The sequence below is a fragment of the Tachyglossus aculeatus genome, chromosome 14 (assembly GCF_015852505.1).
Source record: "Tachyglossus aculeatus isolate mTacAcu1 chromosome 14, mTacAcu1.pri, whole genome shotgun sequence".
In the NCBI taxonomy this organism is placed as follows: domain Eukaryota; kingdom Metazoa; phylum Chordata; class Mammalia; order Monotremata; family Tachyglossidae; genus Tachyglossus; species Tachyglossus aculeatus.
The window spans coordinates 26,160,110-26,178,813 of record NC_052079.1 but is presented as its reverse complement, the minus strand read 5'-3'; the positions used below and the strand labels follow the sequence as shown (position 1 = coordinate 26,178,813).

General features: G+C 44.0%; 1 protein-coding gene across 2 annotated transcripts in view; it reads left to right on the top strand.

Annotated features, from left to right (window-relative positions):
- E2F7 (E2F transcription factor 7) overlaps nt 1-18,464 on the top strand; it is a 78,305-nt gene extending 59,841 nt beyond the window's left edge. The window contains exons 10-14 of one of the 2 annotated variants that reach the window (XM_038756596.1): nt 391-898; nt 2,857-3,100; nt 3,668-4,086; nt 5,857-6,047; nt 18,390-18,464. In XM_038756596.1, the coding sequence (XP_038612524.1) occupies nt 391-898; nt 2,857-3,100; nt 3,668-4,086; nt 5,857-6,033 (1,348 nt within the window). In that variant the 3' untranslated portion in view covers nt 6,034-6,047; nt 18,390-18,464. Of the gene's footprint in view, nt 1-390; nt 899-2,856; nt 3,101-3,667; nt 4,087-5,856; nt 6,980-18,389 lie in introns of those variants that run through there. The other variant, XM_038756595.1, reaches the window with a different exon arrangement.
- The last annotated feature ends 240 nt before the right edge of the window (nt 18,465-18,704 follow it).

Sequence of the window (18,704 nt, the reverse complement as noted above, 5' to 3'; positions counted from 1 at the left end):
CTCCCTTTGTTTATTCCCCTTTCCAGCCCCAAAGTACTTATGTATATATCTGTAATTTATTTATTTATATTAGTGCCTGTCTCCCCTCCTCTAGACTGTAAGCTCATCGTGGGAAGGGAATATATCTGTTTATTATTGTACTCTCCCAAGCACTTAGTACAGTGCTCTGCACACAGTAAACACTCAATAAATCCAATTGAATGAGTTAATGAAAGAATGAACTAAACTCAATTCTCACTGGGCTGGAAGTGATTACCAGTAAGTAGCTATGGCAAAAAAAAAAAAAAAAGAAAGAATTGAGCGTACCATTTTTAATGAATTGCATTTATTTGAACTTAGGTACATGTAACTAATAGTGTATTAATTGCTTTCCTTTTCTTTGTGTTTTAGGAGTGAAAGTTCAGTCACTGAAAAACTGACTCCAAGAAACATGGACCCTATTCCTTTGTTCCCTATTCTCCCCCTGGACTCAGAACTTTGCCTTAACTCTTTACCCCATCAGGTGTTTTCGGTTGCCCAATCAGACCTGCCCCAGGTCTCTCTGTCGAACAGTCTGAACGGGCACATAGCTGTCCTGCCATCATCGGCGGCATCCGGACTCGAGACTGCAAAACCTGCTCTGCTCAACAATCAGCCTTTTGTTTATGTCCCCTCCGCTTCCCTCTTTATGCTGTATGGAAGCCTCCCAGAGAGCCTCTCGCCACTCACCGCCGGCGCAGAACGAGGCGGTAGATATTCAGACCCTGAGACAGAGGCCACGGACCCGCCACCCACTTCCCCCACGAGCCCTCCGATACGTAGCTGCCGTGCCTGTGTGTCTCTGGAAGCCAACGAGCCAGCCACCAAAAGGCAGACCGATGAGCTGGAGGATGGTCCCCTCTCCCTGGTGCTGCCCAAGGTAAGGCCAAGGGAGCAGACACCTCTATCTACATCTCGTGCATGTCTAGACGGTTCATCCTAGCCACCGAAGGCTTGACAGTCATTGTTCGGTCAGTCATTCAGTTCATTCAGAGACAGACATCAATACAAATAAATAAATCACAGATATGTGCATAAGTGCTTTGGAGCTGGGCCTGGAGGGGAAGAACAAAGGGAGCAAGTCAAGGCAACGCATAAGGGAGTGGGAGAAGAGGAAAGGGGGGCTAGTCTGGGAAGGCCTCTTGGAGTAGATATGCCTTCAATAAGGCTTTGAAGAGAGGGGGAATAATTGTCTGTCCGATTTGAGGAGGGAGGGCATTCCAGGCCAGAGGCAAGAAATGCACCAAGGGGTGGTGGCGAGACAGTGAGACCGAGGCACAGTAAGAATGTTAGCACTAGAGGAGCAAAGTGTGCAGGCTGGGTTTCAGAAGGAGAATAGCGAGGTGAGGTAGGAGGGGGCAAGGTGGTAGAGTGCTTTAAAGCCAAAGGTGAGGAGTTTTTGTTTGATGGGTTAGAAGCAGCGTAGCTCAGTGGAAAGAGCACGGGCTTTGGAGCCAGAGGTCATGGGTTCGAATCCCGGCTCCGCCACTTGTCAGCTATGTGACTTTGGGCAAGTCACTTAACTTCTCTGTGCCTCAGTTCCCTCATCTGTAAAATGGGGATTAAGACTGTGAGCCCCCTGGGGGACAACCTGATTGCCTTGTAACCTCCCCAGTGCTTAGAACAGTGCTTTGCACATAGTAAGCGCTTAATAAATGCTATCATTATTATTATTATTATGTGGAGGTGGACGGGCAAACACTGGAGTTTTTTGAGGAGCGGGATGACATGTCCTGAACGTTTTGGTAGAAAAATGATTTGGGCAGCAGAGTGAAGTATGAACTGGAGTGGGGAGAGACAGGAGGCTGGGAGGTCAGCAAGGAGGCCGATGCAGTAATCTGGGCAGGAGATACAATCAACATGGTATAAACATGGATCATCTCCAATCCCTCCCTGTGCCCTATTTTTTAAGTGCTTAGTCTGTGCCAGGCACTGAACTAAGCACTGGGATAGATACAAGCTAATCAAGTTGAATACAGTACATATCCTGCATGGGGCACACAGTCTTTGTCCCCATTTTCCAGAGGAGGTAACTGAGACACAGAGAAGATAAACGAGTAATCCAAGGTCACACAGCAGACAAGCGGCAGAGTCAGGATTAGAACCCAGGTCCTTCCAACTCCCAGACCCACAATCTATCCATTAGGCCACACTGCTTCTCATGGACTTCCTCCCCAATCTTGCCCTCTGATTGGCTGGACTAAGTATTTACACTTAAAGGGGCCCCATGGAATGACACTCCTGGCTTCCTTCTCCTCCCCCTACCCAATGTGGAGGCAGTGGAATAGGCCATCACAGGTATCCACAGTTAGGGAGCAGGGGGAGGCAGGGGAATAGCAGATAAAAGAGACAGGGTGTGAGCAGCAGGAGAGGAAGGAAATCCAGGAGAGGATTGAGTCAGAGAAACCATGATTAGATAGTGTTTGCAGGAGAAAGGGGAGGTCTGCAAGGTTAAAGCCTTCTCCTATGCTGTTTTTCAAAAAGCACTACATAGAACTGCCAGTTCCTGATATGTTTTATCTTTTAAATGTTTGTCTGTGCACGTGGAACTGTTCACTTTAGGCACTTCATATTCACCCCACCCTCAGCCACACAACACTTATTTACCTATCCATAATTTATTTACATTTCTGTCTGTCTCCCCCTCTAGGTCACAATCTCCTTGTGGGCAGGGAACTTATCTACCAATTCTGGTATCCAGTACTCTCCCAAGCACTTAGTACAGAGCCCTGCACCCAGTTAGCACTTAACAAATACCATTAACTGATTAAGAGATGGTTGAGAATAAATTGATTTTATTTTTAGTTTGTATGTAATTCTGTTTTTGTTTTGGTTCAGAAGCCCCCTCCCAAGAAACTCGGTAGCACGTATTCAGTACCACTAGAAAATGCTTGTCTTGGCCTAGAATCTTCCCCTACTGATGAGATTTCAGAAAAGGCTGCAGTCACATACTCAGATATTCACGAACCGGGAAATCCGTCAAGAAGCATAGAAGACCATGGAAATTCCACAGAGGAGCAAGGAAACCTTCACCTGAAAAATCCATCTCTCCCACAGTATCTGTTTGTGCAGTCTGCAGTTGGTAAGGCATTAACTGAGCCTAGAGCCCCATGTATCTGGTGTTTATATGATGTGCTTGAAGATTTTTTAAATTAAATATGTGTAAGGGTAGTGGTCACACTGTACATAAATTGTTTAGCTTCTTTATGCAATGGGGTTATTAATGCTTTGTATTTGGGGGAGGATGGTGGGAAAATCACTTTTGAGTTTCTTACAGAAAACGCACTATGAATATTCAAGGAGTTGTTAAGTGCTTTGTTGAGTTGCCTTAACTTGTGTTTTCACTGTACGTTCCGACCCCAGCACAGTCCAGGAAATAGAAAACGCTCAACCGACAGGCAGGCACTTTTGTGCATGAAAACGTGGAATCAACAAAGTGAGCACTGCAGCACCCATTTCTCTAATATAAGGTTCTGTAAGACAGCAAGCCCTGTATTATACAGAAACCAGGTGTGCTTATATTACTTGCAGTTCAATTTGTAAGCAAGCCAGCAGGGAAATGAGCTTGAACGCTTTATGATGGGGTCTTGATATGAAGTCCCAAAAATCCTTAATTAATTCTCTTTTGCTGCTTCTGTTTGGGTTTTAGGGCTAAATGGTCTTAATTTCCTGCTTTCGACAAATCAGACCCCTGCTACTGTTGGTCCGTCTATGAGCCAGTTGACCTCCTTAAACGTCCCTTGCATGGTGGTGCCCTCTACAGCCCTGGCACCCTTCCCTGTGATCTATTCTCCCGCCATCACAAGCGCTCTTCCTTCTGCTGGTGGCCTTCCTAATCCCGGATCCTTGAATTTTGGTATGCCTGGTCTGGCACCCACGGCTCACGTTCTCATTGGCAACACAGCCGTGGTGAACCCCAAAGCGGCCCAACTCCCGCCTGCTGAGCCCCAGCCTCGCGCTCAATCTCCAGTCCACCTGAGCCCGGTGTTGACAAGATCTCGTAATCCTGTGAAACCAGATTCTCCCATTTGCTTGGGACAGCCGGTCACGATTGTGAAATTCCCACAGGTGAGTCCTGTAATTTCTTTGAATCTGAATTATGAGGAAGCCAGGGAGGGCTGAGGGGGGGCCACCAAATTCTGAGATGGGATGACAAAAGAGCAGAGTCATCCAGTCCTAGAATACTATTGGAATGGGGCTATGCTAGTAATGTGCCTTGCGGCAAATTGGCTAGCACATTGGGCTACTCAGTGCTGTGCCAATCCAACCTTTGCCTGACTTCGGGCATGTAGTGGTTGGGTTTGATAAGACTTGTAAAGCCCTCCTTCTGAGTTGGATAAGTGGAAAGCCTCCAGTCAAGAGGCAAAGTTGCAAAATAATGATGATAATAATAATAATTATGCTATTTGTTAAGCACTTAACATGTGCCAGGCACTGAATTAAGCACTGTGGTGGTTACAAGCAAATCGGGTTGGACACAAGTCCCTGTCTCGCACAGGGCTCACAGACTTCATCCCCATTTTACAGATGAGGTAACTGAAGCACAGAGAAGCAAAGTGACTTACCCAAGGCCACACAGCAGACAAGTGGAGGTGCTGGGTTTAGAATTCATGACCTTCTGACTTCTAGGCCCAAGATCAGTAGAAACTAGTTCGAACTTTTGTCCTCTTAATGATCACCAACTACTCCTCATCTGCAGTTTGGGGGGACTGCTTTCTTTACCAGAGAGCAGCGTTATGCAGTGGCCAAAAATATTCTTTCACAGATTACTTTGATGCCTTGAAGTTTGTTCTCTTATCAAGGAGCGTCAAACACAGGCCCGAGAAACAGGGCCCCTGTGGGAACTGCGGTCAAGTCACTTCTCTGTGCCTCAGTTTCCTCATCTTGTAAAATGGGGATTAGAATCCTGTTCTCCCCCTCCTTAGACCATGAGCCCCATGTGGGATAGGGACAGTGTCTGCTTAATGGGAAGCAGCATGGTGTAGTGAATAGACCGGTTGTGGGTTCTAATCCTGTCTCCGCCACTTGTCTGCCATGTGACCTTCGGCAAGTCACTTTGCTTCTCTCTGCCTCGGTTTCCTCATCTGTAAAATGGGGTTTGAGACTCTGAGCCCCACGTGGGACAAGGACTGCATCCAGCCTGATTTGCTTGCATCCACCCCAGTGCTTAGTACAGTGTCTGGCACACAGTAAGTGTTTAACAAATACTAGAATTATTGTTATTATTTACCCCAGTGCTTACTACAGTGCATAATGCAGCACTTAGGACAATATCTAATCAGAACTTAATTACAGAATTATCATCAATATTATGATTTTTGTGGTATTTGTTAAGGTGCTTACTATGTGCCAGGCACTGTACTAAGCCCTGGGGTAGATATAAGATAGCCAGGTTGGACATAGTCCCTGTCTTACAATAGGGCTCCTAGTCTTAATCTGCATTTTATAGCAAGGTAACAAAGGCATAGAAAAGTGAAGTGACTAGCCCAAGGTCACACAACAGACCAGTGATGGTGATGGATTAGAACCCAGACCCATGGTCTTTCCACTAGATAATTGTTAATGTTATTATTAGTGAAATCTCGTTATTGAGGCTTTGGTAATAATAGTAATAATAATAATAATAATGATGATGGCATTTGTTAAGCGCTTACTAGGTGCAAGGCACTGTTCTAAGCACTGGGGAGGATACAAAGTGATCAAGTTGTCCCACGTGGGGCTCACAGTCTTAAACTGGTAAATTGGCAGGGCTAAGAAAAGTGCTTCCGATGCGTTGAGGCCAGCACACGTGCCGTTGTTGCTTTCACCTCACCTCAGTTGTTTTCCCTTTCTAAATAGTCACCAGCCCCATTGACACCCGAGAGTGTTCGGCCCAGACAGCACGAGGCATTTTTCAAAACCCCTGGCAGCCTCGGAAGTCCTGCCACCGCCTGGAGGAAAACTGAAGGCAGCCAGATCAGAAACACCAGCTCTGCCCAGAGAAGGCTGGAAATCTCCAGTGGGGCCACTGATTAACTCTGCTAGCCCACGTAAGGAGGAGGAGAGCGGTCGTGGGACTTTCAAACTGGTTCTAGAAGACGGGCCTTGGCCTAATGAAATGAATACTATGAAATGTCAACTCGCAGCACATAACCTTCCTCTTGTTTTTTCTCCCTTTCCTCTACTGTTCACTTTTTCTCCTCATCAATCACCAACACCACCACCCCCAACCCCACCCTGCTTTGTGACTCACTATTAATTGTTTATCCAATCCCAGTTTGGTTTCAAACCCTGTGCACAGTGCAACAGAAAAAGCATTAACTTGCCTTTGTGGTTTCCACTTGAAAAATGCCTTCTTGCTATAGGGAGACAGGGATAAGACTACTGGAGTCTTGTGGTTTTAAAAAGGTGAGCTATCCAGCACTTAACTAGGGTAAAAATTCCATGCTTTACATACATTCTGCTGAGTCTGAGTAAATCTGTGGCAGTCTAATTTCCTTTCTGTAGTTCCCCATGGCAATGCTTTCTTGGCTTCAGGAGGTCAAAGTCAGCTTCGGTGATGCAATCTATTCTATTATTTATTTTGTTCCTGGAAGGGATTTAGAGCAAAAAGTTTACAACTACAGAATAACAGATTTTCTCAGGGTATGACTACTTGAATGTTTTTTTCCTAGAATTTGCCCTGCACTTACTCTACAAATTCCTGGTACATGGGGATAAAAGTCTACCTGTGAAAAATTATTCAGACCAAAACAACTGTGAAGAGTACCATAGAATCAGTTCTCCCTCAGTGTGTGTTTTCGCTACATTTTGGGTAGGATGCCATTGGAGAATTAGAAAGTGGCCTTACTGGTAAAGCACATCTATCTGGATAGAACACAGTGTGATGTCAGCAAGAACGAGGTCAGGGCATAAGTATTTAAGGTGCCTTTTGGCCTTATGTTGCGGCTCGTCAAGAATGTAGCCTCGGAGTTAGTAAGGAACTGACTGTACTCTTAGGATTAATGGGCTGCACTAATGTGAGGGGGGTGGGGGGGGGGGCACAGAGAGAAAGCTGGTTCCCAAATATCAAAGTGAAAATAATCTAAGTTACTGAATTTGAAAAAAGTTCCATGTTCCTTTTCCCTCAGCACTGGGTATTGTTCTGCGGTGGTAAGCTGTGAGAAATAATTGATTGTGCAAAGCCCTTGTACACTCCCTATTTCAGTGAAGTATGTGCAGACCGTCCTTGAATTCACAGCCTAATTCGTTCTTGAAAACATTGTCTTAAATTGAGATGTAAGTCAGAGCTAATTTTCCATAGGAACAATGGTTATAAAGTGGGACCTGGTTTCCAAATCAAGGTCAAATACACTGTTTTTACCAAAATTACCCAGAATTGTGAACTCAATCGATTATAGGCAACTGATCTAAGTACATTAATGAATTTGTGTTGATCAGAGAGGTTCCACAATAAAGGTAGCCACTTGGCCCTGGCTACCCGCATTGGTGACTGTGGAGTGATCAGTTAACCCTCTCCTTCCACCCCGGCTCTCAGTCAATGGTATTTATTGAGCACTTACTACTTAGCCTTTCCTTCCTCATTACAGCTTTCAAACTTGTTTCCCCATTTCATATAGCACCCTTGCGTGTTTGCCCACCTTCTATCATTGAATCAACTGATCAATCAGGGGTATTTATTTAACTTTCACTGTGTGCAGAGCACTATTCTAAGTGCTTGGGGGAGGAAGATAGAATAAGTAGACATGATCCTTCCCTTGCTGGGGAGAGAGAGATTGAAATAAAATACGGATAGGGGAAACAACAAAGTATAAAGGTGCATACTTAAGTGCTATGAGAATTGGGGGCAAAAAGAGTAAATTGATTAGGAGATAAGGGCCCAAGTGTGCAGTGATGCAGAAGAGAGAGAAAACAGGGTGGGGAGATGAAAATTGAAGCAGCATGGCCATAGTGCATAGAACATGGGCCTGGGAATCAGAAGGACCTGGGTTCTAATCCTGCCTCCACCACTTGACTGCAATGTGACTTTGGGCAAGTCACTTAATTTTTCTGTGCCTCAGTTACCTCATCTGTAAAATGCAGATTAAGACTGTGAGCCCCATGTAGGACATGGACCGTATCCAACCCGATTAGCCTGCATCTACCCCAGCGCTTAATCCAGTGCCTGGCACATAGTAAGCACTTATCATAAAAAAGGAAGGTTAAATCAGGGAAGGCCTCCTGGAGGAGATGCAGTTTTGGTAGGGCTGCCTTTAACTCTCCCCGATCCTGTAGTTCCCCCCATGGTGTCCCATCTTCTCCACAACCCAGTACCCCTTGGGGAATTTTTTTTTTTTCTGAAACTTGTTTCATATCCCTGGATGCAGCCTCCTCTCAGATTCCCACGAGTGGGAAAGACCAGCAGTCTCCTCCCAAGCCTCCTCCTAACCAACCAGTTCAACCAAGACCAAGCCCTGTAGCCAGGGGGATGCCACAGCTGAGAAAAAAAATACAGGATCATGCTGTAAATGTTAAAAAAAAAATAATTCAAAGAGCAGCACCATGCAGAGGGATGTACCAAAGTCAAAGGGAAGTGGTGAAACAATCTAAGAGGAAGCCTGCTCAGAGACAGATGAGGTAGAGTAGGAGATGCCAGGGGTGCATGGGAAAGGGGTAAGGCTACCTGTTCACTAATGAGAACCAACACTTCCATCTTCTCTCCGATGAAGCCCTACAGCTAGGTGGAAGTTGGAGTAAGTGCCTTAAAAGAGCCTAGTGTTATAAAGCCAAAATCACTGTGGCGTATTACTGAATCGGTATAAATCTGGAAGCATTGCAATTGTCATTTATCATAACTCAGAATGCTGTAAGATGAGGACTACCTGTAGAAGGTTAACTGGAGCAGAGCATTTAGGATAGGAATATTACAGCTGGACTGAATGAATTAGGAAAGTGGTTAAATCAGGATGTTGATTGCATTGGGTTCGGTTGGTAAGTAGAAAATTCATTGATGTGGGTTTTTCTCCCAAAGTTACAGGTGCAGAAAATGAGCACTTGGTGTTTCACATTCAGAAATGCTCAAAGAGGGGTGGCAGATCTCTAGGGAAGATGACAGACAGTGAATAAAATTAGTCAATGCAGTTATGGGATGTTTTATCACAAATCTAACAGAATGCAGTTGTACCATCTCTGTGTCAAACCACATTATTTATGTGTTTTATGAAATAGATGGGTAACTTCAATCCTTTTTCTAACCAAATAAGTCCCCTTAGCTACCAATGTCTAGGACAGCATCACTGTGATGCAGGAGGCCAGGAAAAATATGGGGTGGAGGGGCAGAAGAGGTAGAGGAAGTGGGTATGATTCTTGAAAAATGTTGGTTGTGATCACGGCACAGTGTCACTTTTAATAGTCTTTTCTTTCCTCTTTGCAGAACCTCAGTGTTTACTGTCCTCTTACATCTTAAGAATTTAGACACTGCATATTTTTCACCACCCCCATGGACAGATAGCAGAATCTTCTGTTCTTAAAGTGAAAAAGCTCTGGGTAGCCAACTGATATTTTAGTCACATCTCTGCTCATTAGAGGAAATTTTATACTTTTTAAGAATTGCTATAGGTTTAAGCATTAAACCTAGGGTTGGGGTGCTCACAGTGAGATATAAAGAAAGGAATTATGTATTAAGTGAAATGCTTGACAGAGTAGAGTGCCTTAACATATATACCTATGGAATATACATATGCATATATGTGTGTATATATATATATGTATATATATATATATATATATAAGATCTTATCCACAACTTCTGAAAAGACTAATTAATGACAGATACAACCTAGAGTATTGTTTGCAACACTGTTGCTGGTGGAAATCTTAGGTAATGTGTAGGGGTATCTTGGAGTGAGCTAGTGTATAACACTGGTTTTCTTAAACGTATCATGCAGTTCTCCTGTAACATGATGCGGGTTGTGTTTTTGTCAGACACCCTGTTAAGGAAAACTTACTTGTACTCTGCACCATGTCCACAATGTGTTATATCCAATCAGGCTTGTTCTGGCAGGCAGACCTTAATTAATTCCCTCAGTAACATTCTACAGAAAATGTGCTATGGTAAAACAGTGTATCGTCCAATCAGAACATTAGGCAGACTCACAAAGCAATTTATAATCATTTGACTGTCGTCTTGTGCATATGTCTCTAGAGGATAAGTTTTCAAAGGCCTGTGAAGGTGACTGTGGCCTGGTGAGTTGGAAGTGTATTTTTCTCATATCATCTTCCAGAGAGCAGCGTAGGTTCAACAGACTTGCGCTAACCACATAGTTTATTCTAGTAAAAGGAAAATAGCCGTCCCTAAGGACATTCTGAGAAAATAAGGAAGGCTGGAAGGCTGTCTACAGAAAACAAATTTACCAAGCATATTTGATTCAAAGCTTTCTTCTGAACACTACACTTTGAAAAGATTTCATGACTGCTTTTTTTCCTGCATACATCCTTTTTTAAATATTTCTTAAAAGCCAAACAAAAAGCCAAGCCAATCAGGCAGCAAAAACATTGCTAGGTTCCAGTAATTGTGGAGGAGAGATATCATCCTGAACTAATTAAAACGGGTTCCCTTTCCAAAATCAAAAGAAATTGGGTGGAATTAGCAAGTCTTGTGAGATTTCTAGTATGTGCTTTGTACATAGGCTTATTTCACCTTCAAAACTTGTAATGAAATTGTCATCTTTACCTTACTGTGAAAGGTTTTCCATTCTAGATGAGAACCTCCAACTTAGATTGAGACCCATGTGCGACAGAATCTATGTCCAACCTGATGATGATGTATCCACCCAGTGCTCACTACAGTGACAGGCTCGCTTAAAGCACCATTAAAAAAAAAAAAAACAAAAAAAACCCCTCTTACCTTTTCTCCCCTGTCCTCATTGAAAAACCTGCCTCTGGCTAGCCCATTGGTTTTCTATTTTGCCCTATTTCCCATCTTTCTTTTGACTGTCATCAGCATGTGATCTGTGCCCACTGGCCATGGAGAGGCATTCAGGGAGATGCAGAGCCTCCCCTGAGAGGAGTTAGTGAGGGATCGGTAGCCAACTGCAACAGCCTTGAGGTCTCAGGAGCTGTGGGGTGCTAGAGCGGCCCATGTACCGGATTACTGAGTGGTTAGAACAGAGGCAGATAATAGTTTGGAGAAGGGAGGCAACTGAGTCAGAGAGCCAGCTGTCCATCACTTGGGCCAAAGAAGTATTTGTCCATCTGAAAGGTCCCAGCTGGGGCACTGGGAATGTTTTACTCCTGCTGAAGGCAGTGGGTTGGGACTTGATCAGGTCCCCGAGAGCTCACTGGTTTAAATAAAAATAACGGGTGGCGGGATTGGCAGGAAACAGGAGAGGGAGGGGGAAGAAAAAGCTGCTCAGAACAGGGAGGGAGCAGGAACAGAGCACCGTGGGAGAGGGGGGTTAAGGAGAGTATTGATTGACCATAATTTCAAAAGCAGGGCTTAGGAATCCTGTGGTACATCAGCAATTAGTGTATGATATATCTAGATTTCATGTACTGTGGGGTGGACGTGTCCAGGGGGATACCTGAATAAGGTAACTATGGCATCGTTCCACAAAAGGAGCTAACATTGAGCCTGGGAGAGAATAGAAGCCTTAACTACTGCCTTTGATTTCGGACCATCCTTAATGGCAAAGGAGCAAACGGCAATCCAGACTATCGCTGTTGAGTGGAAAAGCACCAGCCATATTGCTAGGAAAATGCAAGTTTTGTATTTGCACTGATGAAGAAGGTGCAGGGTTTGTGAAACCCTTACATTCTGGTACAAGTGTTGCGGGGTATAACTTATATACTTGAATCTTCCACGTTTACATTTCTCAAACTCCTTTATGAAAAAGGTGCTATTTCTGTATTTAAGAAGCTGTATTTTTAATGTAAAGCTGCTTCCTGTTTATATTATTGCACTGCTAGGTTTATTTAGGGGTATTAATTTTATTGGTGCTTATAACTTTTTTCTGTTTTTTAGTCTTGAATTCTCTCTTTTTCCTATTAGCTATGTTCTCTGTAGCTCTCTGCATATAACTTTTACTACACACAGATTTTTTGTTCTTTTTGAAAAATGTTAAACTTTTTAAAACAGTAAAATAAAATTTCAGTTTTGTGGGTGAATTTATCTTCACATCTGTTTTTCCCACCCAGGTTGAGGCATTATTTAGTGGAGAATGTTTTGGTTTTGAGCCCAAAACCTGATAGGTTCAAACTGAAGGGTAGCAGAGCTTGTGCTGGGCAAATAAAACCAATATTTTGATGTCATTGTCCTGGAACCTACCCCAACTCACAGAGAATTGGGGGCATTTCACCCCAACCTTGCTTCCACCCTGTCCCTTGAGGTGGAGAGAGGGAGTCTACAGGGCAGTCCCCAGCATCCCAAATGGCTGCTGATTGGGGGGTAAAACCAAAGATCTCCAATCTCTCCCTAAGCAGAAGACAGTAATTGGACAGTCTTCTGTATTCATTCAATCGCATCTATTGAGCGCTTACAGTGTGCAAAGCCTTTGCCAATTAGAACCACATAATGCAATCTTACATCAAAAATGTCCTGTCTGAAGAGCCTCAACCTAATGCTTTTCAACCTCTCAATAATGAATTGGAACAGAAAGGGCTGGCATTCATGCCTCCTAACCTTAGCTAGCTAATACACCAGTGCCCACGCTTTTTTATTCTCAAACAGGTGGAATTTAACTTTTTTTCCCCAAATCTAAAGGTAGGATTGCCCTAAACAGGTAGGCAGTGACTCATTCATTAGGTTGTCAGTATTGTCACAGATGTGCATCCTTCATGGTGTATCTCTTTTTTAACTTCTGGCACACCATTACTCAACATTGAAAACCCGAACTGAGATGAAAGCTAAGCTAGAATGGATTGAAAAAATTACTTTTGAAAATTGATGTCTGCAAATCGATAAACCTATGACATGCAAACTAAGAAACTTCAGGAATTGGTGGGTGTTTTTGCAGAACCAGTAGCTGCTGTTACTTTGATAACCCATGGTGGAAGACAGAAAAAGTCCTTCATGGTGTAAACATGGCAAATAATCCCATCTTCAAAAGTAGTAACAATAATAATTATTAAGGTATTTGTTAAGCGCTTACTATGTGTCAGGCACTATACTAAGCCCTGGGGTGGATACAAGCAAATCGGGTTGGACACAGTCCCTGTCCCAAGTGGGGCTCACAGTCTCGATCCCCATTTTACAGTTGAGGTAACAGGCTCAGAGAAGTTAAGTGACTTGCCCAAGGCCACACAGCATACAAGTGAGGAGCCTGGATTAGAATCCATGACCTAATAACTCCCAGGCCCCCGTTCTGTCCACTAACATGGCCTAAAGGCAAGAGCACAGACCTGATAATCAGGGAACCTGGGTTCTATGCCATCTTTGCCATGTGCCTGCTTTGTGACCTTGGGAAAGTCATTTACCTCAGTTACCTCATCTGTAAATGGAAATTCAATCAATCCTATTTATTGAGTGCTTAATGTAAGCAAGGCACTGTAATAAGCACTTGGGAGAGTACAACGTGGCGATATGACAGACATTCCCAGCCCACAACGAGCTTACAGTCTATAGGGGGAGACAGACATTAATATAAATAAATTATGGATATCCATTCATTCAATCATTTATTGAGTGCTTACTGTGGGCACAGCACTGTAAGCGCTTAGCTTTTCTATCATTTCCCAAAATAAACAGATACATTCCCTGCACACAAAGATCTTACAATCTAGGTTGGGGGAGACAGATAATATAAATAAATAAATTACAGATAGGTACATAAGTCCTGTGGGACTGGATTGGGGGATGAATAAAGGGAGCAAGTCAGGAGGAAGCAGAAGGGAGTGGGAGAAGAGGGAAGGGGGTCTTAGGGAAGGCCTCTTGGAGATGTGCTCTCAGTAAGGCTTTGAAGGGGTTGCGGGGAGAGTAATTGTCAGATTTGAGGAGGGAGGGCATTCCAGGACAAAGGCAAGATGTGGGTGAGGAATCTCTGGTGAGATAGACGAGATCGAGGCATAGTGAAAAAGTTAGCATTAGAGGAGAGAAGTGTGCTGCTGGGTTGTAGGAGGAGAGTGATGAGGTGAGGTACGTGGGGGCAAGGTGATTGAGTGCTTTAAAGCCAAAGGTGAGGAGTTTTTGTTTGCTGCGGAGTTGGATGAGTAACCCCTGGGGTTTCTTAACGAGGGGGATCAAACAATCACTCTTCCTGTGTGCAGAGCACTACACTAAGTACTTGGAAGAGTACATTTATAGCAGAGTTGATAGACATTTTCCCTGCCCATAATGGGTTTATAATCCAGAGGGTTGTAGACTGTACTCTATGTAGAAGGGAATTGTTATTTATCACTCTCACAGATAGAAGTCTCACTGTTAGTACCTTCACTTTCAATCCTAAAGAATGTATTCACGTACATGCACAATTAAATCTATATTTGCATGCCCACAATGCACACGGGCTAGATGAAAGACAGCTCCAACAGCGTAGAAGCTGACATTCTAAGTTAATGAGACATTAAACTTACTCTGAATGGTTTTTCCTTCTCTCCATTTCTGTTGGAGAGTAGCAACTTCTAATTTTAAATTCAAGCCGAACTCTCTTCACCCCAGCATCCTCATAAGAATGTTAACAGACCAGTCCCTAACATTCCCACCTTGTAATCTCTATGTGGGGGAATCCTAGCCAGGACTGCCAGCCTCAGACTCTCCACAAATCCCCCCTTAAAAGCCAACTCTCTTTATGCGTGTTCTCTGTCCCCCAACCGCACTGTGAATATCTTCCTCTGCCTTTTGTTACCTTCCTCTGCTCCTTGCTGGGCTCCATCCTCGACAAGAGAGGCTGGGCCAGTTTCCCCTTCTCCACTTCCACTTCACTCCCTCCATTCTTCTTGATTTCTTTCTCCTCCTTCTCCAACTGCCCCTCCTGCCACTAACTGACTCCAGGCTCTCAATGGTGGGGAAACAGGATGAGACTCTACCAGTCATTTCCTCTTTGCCAGAATCCAAAATGCTGCTGCTGCTTCTCTCAGCTCTGCTTCTTCCATCAGATGCCCCCATTCTCTCCTCTCCTTCCAATTCCTTTTTATTTTTAAGGAACTTATTCAAAACCATCTCTTGGCTGAGTATTTCCTTCCTGTCTATATTCAACTCCAGGTACTGTCATCATGATCATCATCATTATTATTATGATCACGACCATCATTATCACATCATCATCATTATTATCATGACCATGATGACTGTCATGATCATCATCATCATCATTATTTCATCATCAACATTATTAGCATCTACATAGTGCAAAACACTAAGTGGAAGAATACAATAGGAGCAAGTCACATGACCACTGCCCCACAGGCTTTTCCAGAGTGGACCATCAAAAATAACTGAGCAATAAAAGGAGGGGGAGGAAAAACCTAGATGTAGAAGGAAATAAATCAATCATATTTATTGAGCTTTTATAATGTACAGAGCACTGTACTAAGTGCTTGGAAGAGTACATCAGAATTAGCAGTCACGTTCCATGCCCATAATGAATTTACAGTCTAGAGGGGGAGACAGGCATTAATATGAATAATTTATAATCTATAATTTAAAGATACGTATATAAGTGCTGTGGGATTGGGGGTGGGATGAATATAAAATGTCCAAAGATCACAAATCCAAGTGTTTAGATGACACAGAAGGGGGAGAGAGCCAGGAAAAAGAAGGCTTAATGGGGGAAGGCCTCTTGGAAGAGATGTGACCTCAATACTGCTTTGAAAATGGAGAAAGTGGTGGTCTGGCATTAAACAGACAAGGAGGGAGTCTCAGGCTAGGGGGAGGATGTGGGAAAGCGGTCAGAGGCAAGACCAAGAGTCTTGTTGAAGGTGTTTTCAGAAGCCTCTGATTGGAGGAAGCTGTGGAGAAGGAGTTCTGGCTGAGGGAATAGTGGGAGTGTCTGTGACCACTCTCTCTCCCCAATCCCCCTGTTCTCCCCTCTCCCCCATCTCTTGCTCCAAATGACCTGGTCATGTATTTTTCTGAGAAAATTGAAACCATCACACATGATCTTCCTAAAACCTCCACTGCCTCTCCCCAGTGCCTCCCTCCTCCTGCCCCTTCTTTGACTTTCCCACCTTTCCCATCACTACCTCAAGAAGAGATCTGTCCACTCTTCTCAAAATCTACTCTCTCCATCAGAACCACTGACCTCATCCCTTCACACCTTATAAAAGCACTTGCCGCTTCCCTTCTTCCCACCCTGACTGCCATATTCAACTGTTCACTTTCCAGTGTCTTTTTCCCCACTATTTTCAAACATGCTCATATCTCCCCCATCCTAAAAAACCCTCCCTTGACCCATGACCCTCGAGCTATCACCTCATCTCCTTCCTACCATTCCTCTCCACACTCCTTGAGTGAGCCGGCTACACCTGCTACCTCCACTTCCTTTCCTCCAATTCTCTCCTTGACCCTCTCCAATCTGGCTTCTGCCCCCGTCAACAAAACTGCCCTCTCAAAGGTCACCAATGATCTCCTTCTTGTCAAATCTAATGACCTCTACTCCATCCTATTTCTCCTCGACCTCAGCTGCCTTCAACACAGTCAACCACCCCCTTCTCCTGGAAACCTTATCCAACCTCTTCTCTACTAATACTGTGCACACCTGGGTCTCCTCCTAGCTCTCTGCTACTCATTCTCAGTCCCTTTCACATGCTCCTCCTCTGCCTCTCACCCCATAACTGTGGGAGTCCCTCAGGGCTCAGTTCTGGGTTCCCTTCTATTCTCCATCTACACACACTCCTTTGGAGAACTAAATCACTTGCCCCCATGGCTTCAACTACCATCTCTATATGAATGATTCTCAAATCTATATCTCCTACCCTTATCTCTCTCTTTTTCTGATATCTCAAATTTCCTCCTGCCTTCAGGACATCGCTACTTGATTGTCCCACCTACACCTCAAACTTATCATGTCCAAAACAAAACTCCTCTTCTTCCCAACCAAACCCTGTCCACTCCCTGTCTTCCCTAGCAGTGTAGACAGCACCACCATCCTCCCTATTTCACAAGCCTGTAAACTTGGCATTATCCTCAACTTAACTCTTTCATTCAACTCACATACTCAAACTGTCACCAAATCCTGTCAGTTCTACCCTCACAACATTGCTAAAAATCGATCCTTTACTCTCATCCAAACTGCTACCACATTAACCCAAGCTCTTATCCTATTCTGTCCTCCCATTGTCCCCCTGATTTTCCCATCACTGTAGACAGTACTACCATCCTTCCTGTCTCACAAGCCTATAACCTTGGCACTATCCTTGACTCCTCTCTCATTCAACCCATCATGGAATCCTATCATTCAATCGTATCAGTTCCAACCTCACAACATAGCTAAAATCCACCATTTCCACTCCATCCAAACTACTATCGCGTTAATACAGTCGCTTATCCTAACCCTCCTGGATTACTGTATCAGCCTCTCCGCTGACTTCCCAGCTTCCTGTCTCTCCCCACTCCATACCATACTTCACTCTGTTGCCCAGATCATTTTTCTACAAAACGATCAGGACTTGTTCCTCCACTCCTCAAAAAACTCAAGTGGTTGCCCATCCACCTCAATATCAAACAAAAACTCTTCACCATTGGCTTTAAAGCTCTCAATCACCCTACCCCCTCACTACCTCACTTCGCTACTCTCCTCCTACAACCCAAGGCCTCGCTAAACTTCTCACTATATCTAGATCTCCTCTATCTTGTCTCTGTCTCACCCACATCATTTCTCTGGCCTGGAATGCCCTCCCTCCTCAAAGCCAACAGGCAATTATTCTCCCCACCCCCTTCAAAGCCTTAATGAAGGCACATCTCCAAGAGATCTTCTCTGACTAAGCTCTCCTTTCCTCTTCTTCCATTCCTTTCTGCAATGCTCTGACTTGCAGTCCTTATTTATCCCCCACCCAATCCCACAGCATTTATGAACATATCTGTAATTTATTGATTGATATTAATATCTGTCTCCCCCTCTAGACTGTAAGCTCGTTGTGGGCAGGGAATGTGTCTGTTTCATTGTTGTACTCTCCAAGTGCTTAATACAGTGCTCAGCACAGAGTAAGTGCTCAATAAATATGATTCAAGAAAAACACAGGAAAGGTGGGTGGGGAGAGGAGCTTTGTGGACTCTCCTGGAAAGTGGCAGAGGCACTCTGAGTCCGGCTAAGTTGGGGAGAAGCCATCTCTTGATGCAGAAAGACTTCTGTATAGCGAAATCACCTGGGCATCCTTCTCCCCAACCAACTAAAGTGATTGAAGTGGGATTTCTCCAATCCACGACACAGATCCCTTCCTCTAACAGCAATGATTAAATATGTTCTCTCATTCTCTACTAGGGGGCAGTAGCGTCACCATGACATGAAGAGTCGAAAATCAGAGTTTTTCCCAAATATTCCTGCTCGTCATCTGTAAAGAGACCTATTAAGCGGGGAACTTTACCGCTGCATTATGTAAGAAAATACAGTTGTCTAAGCCGTTGATCACTGCTGAATTTTGACAATATGAAAGTTGGTGTATTTCAAAACGAAATATGAGGAAGTAGGCCAGATCAATCTAGCTTCCCTCTCATCTACCCTAGTTAAAATTTGACTTTTTTTTCCGGTCCCCCTCATTCTTAAGCCCACATTTTAGTTGCTAGATAACTACAATGA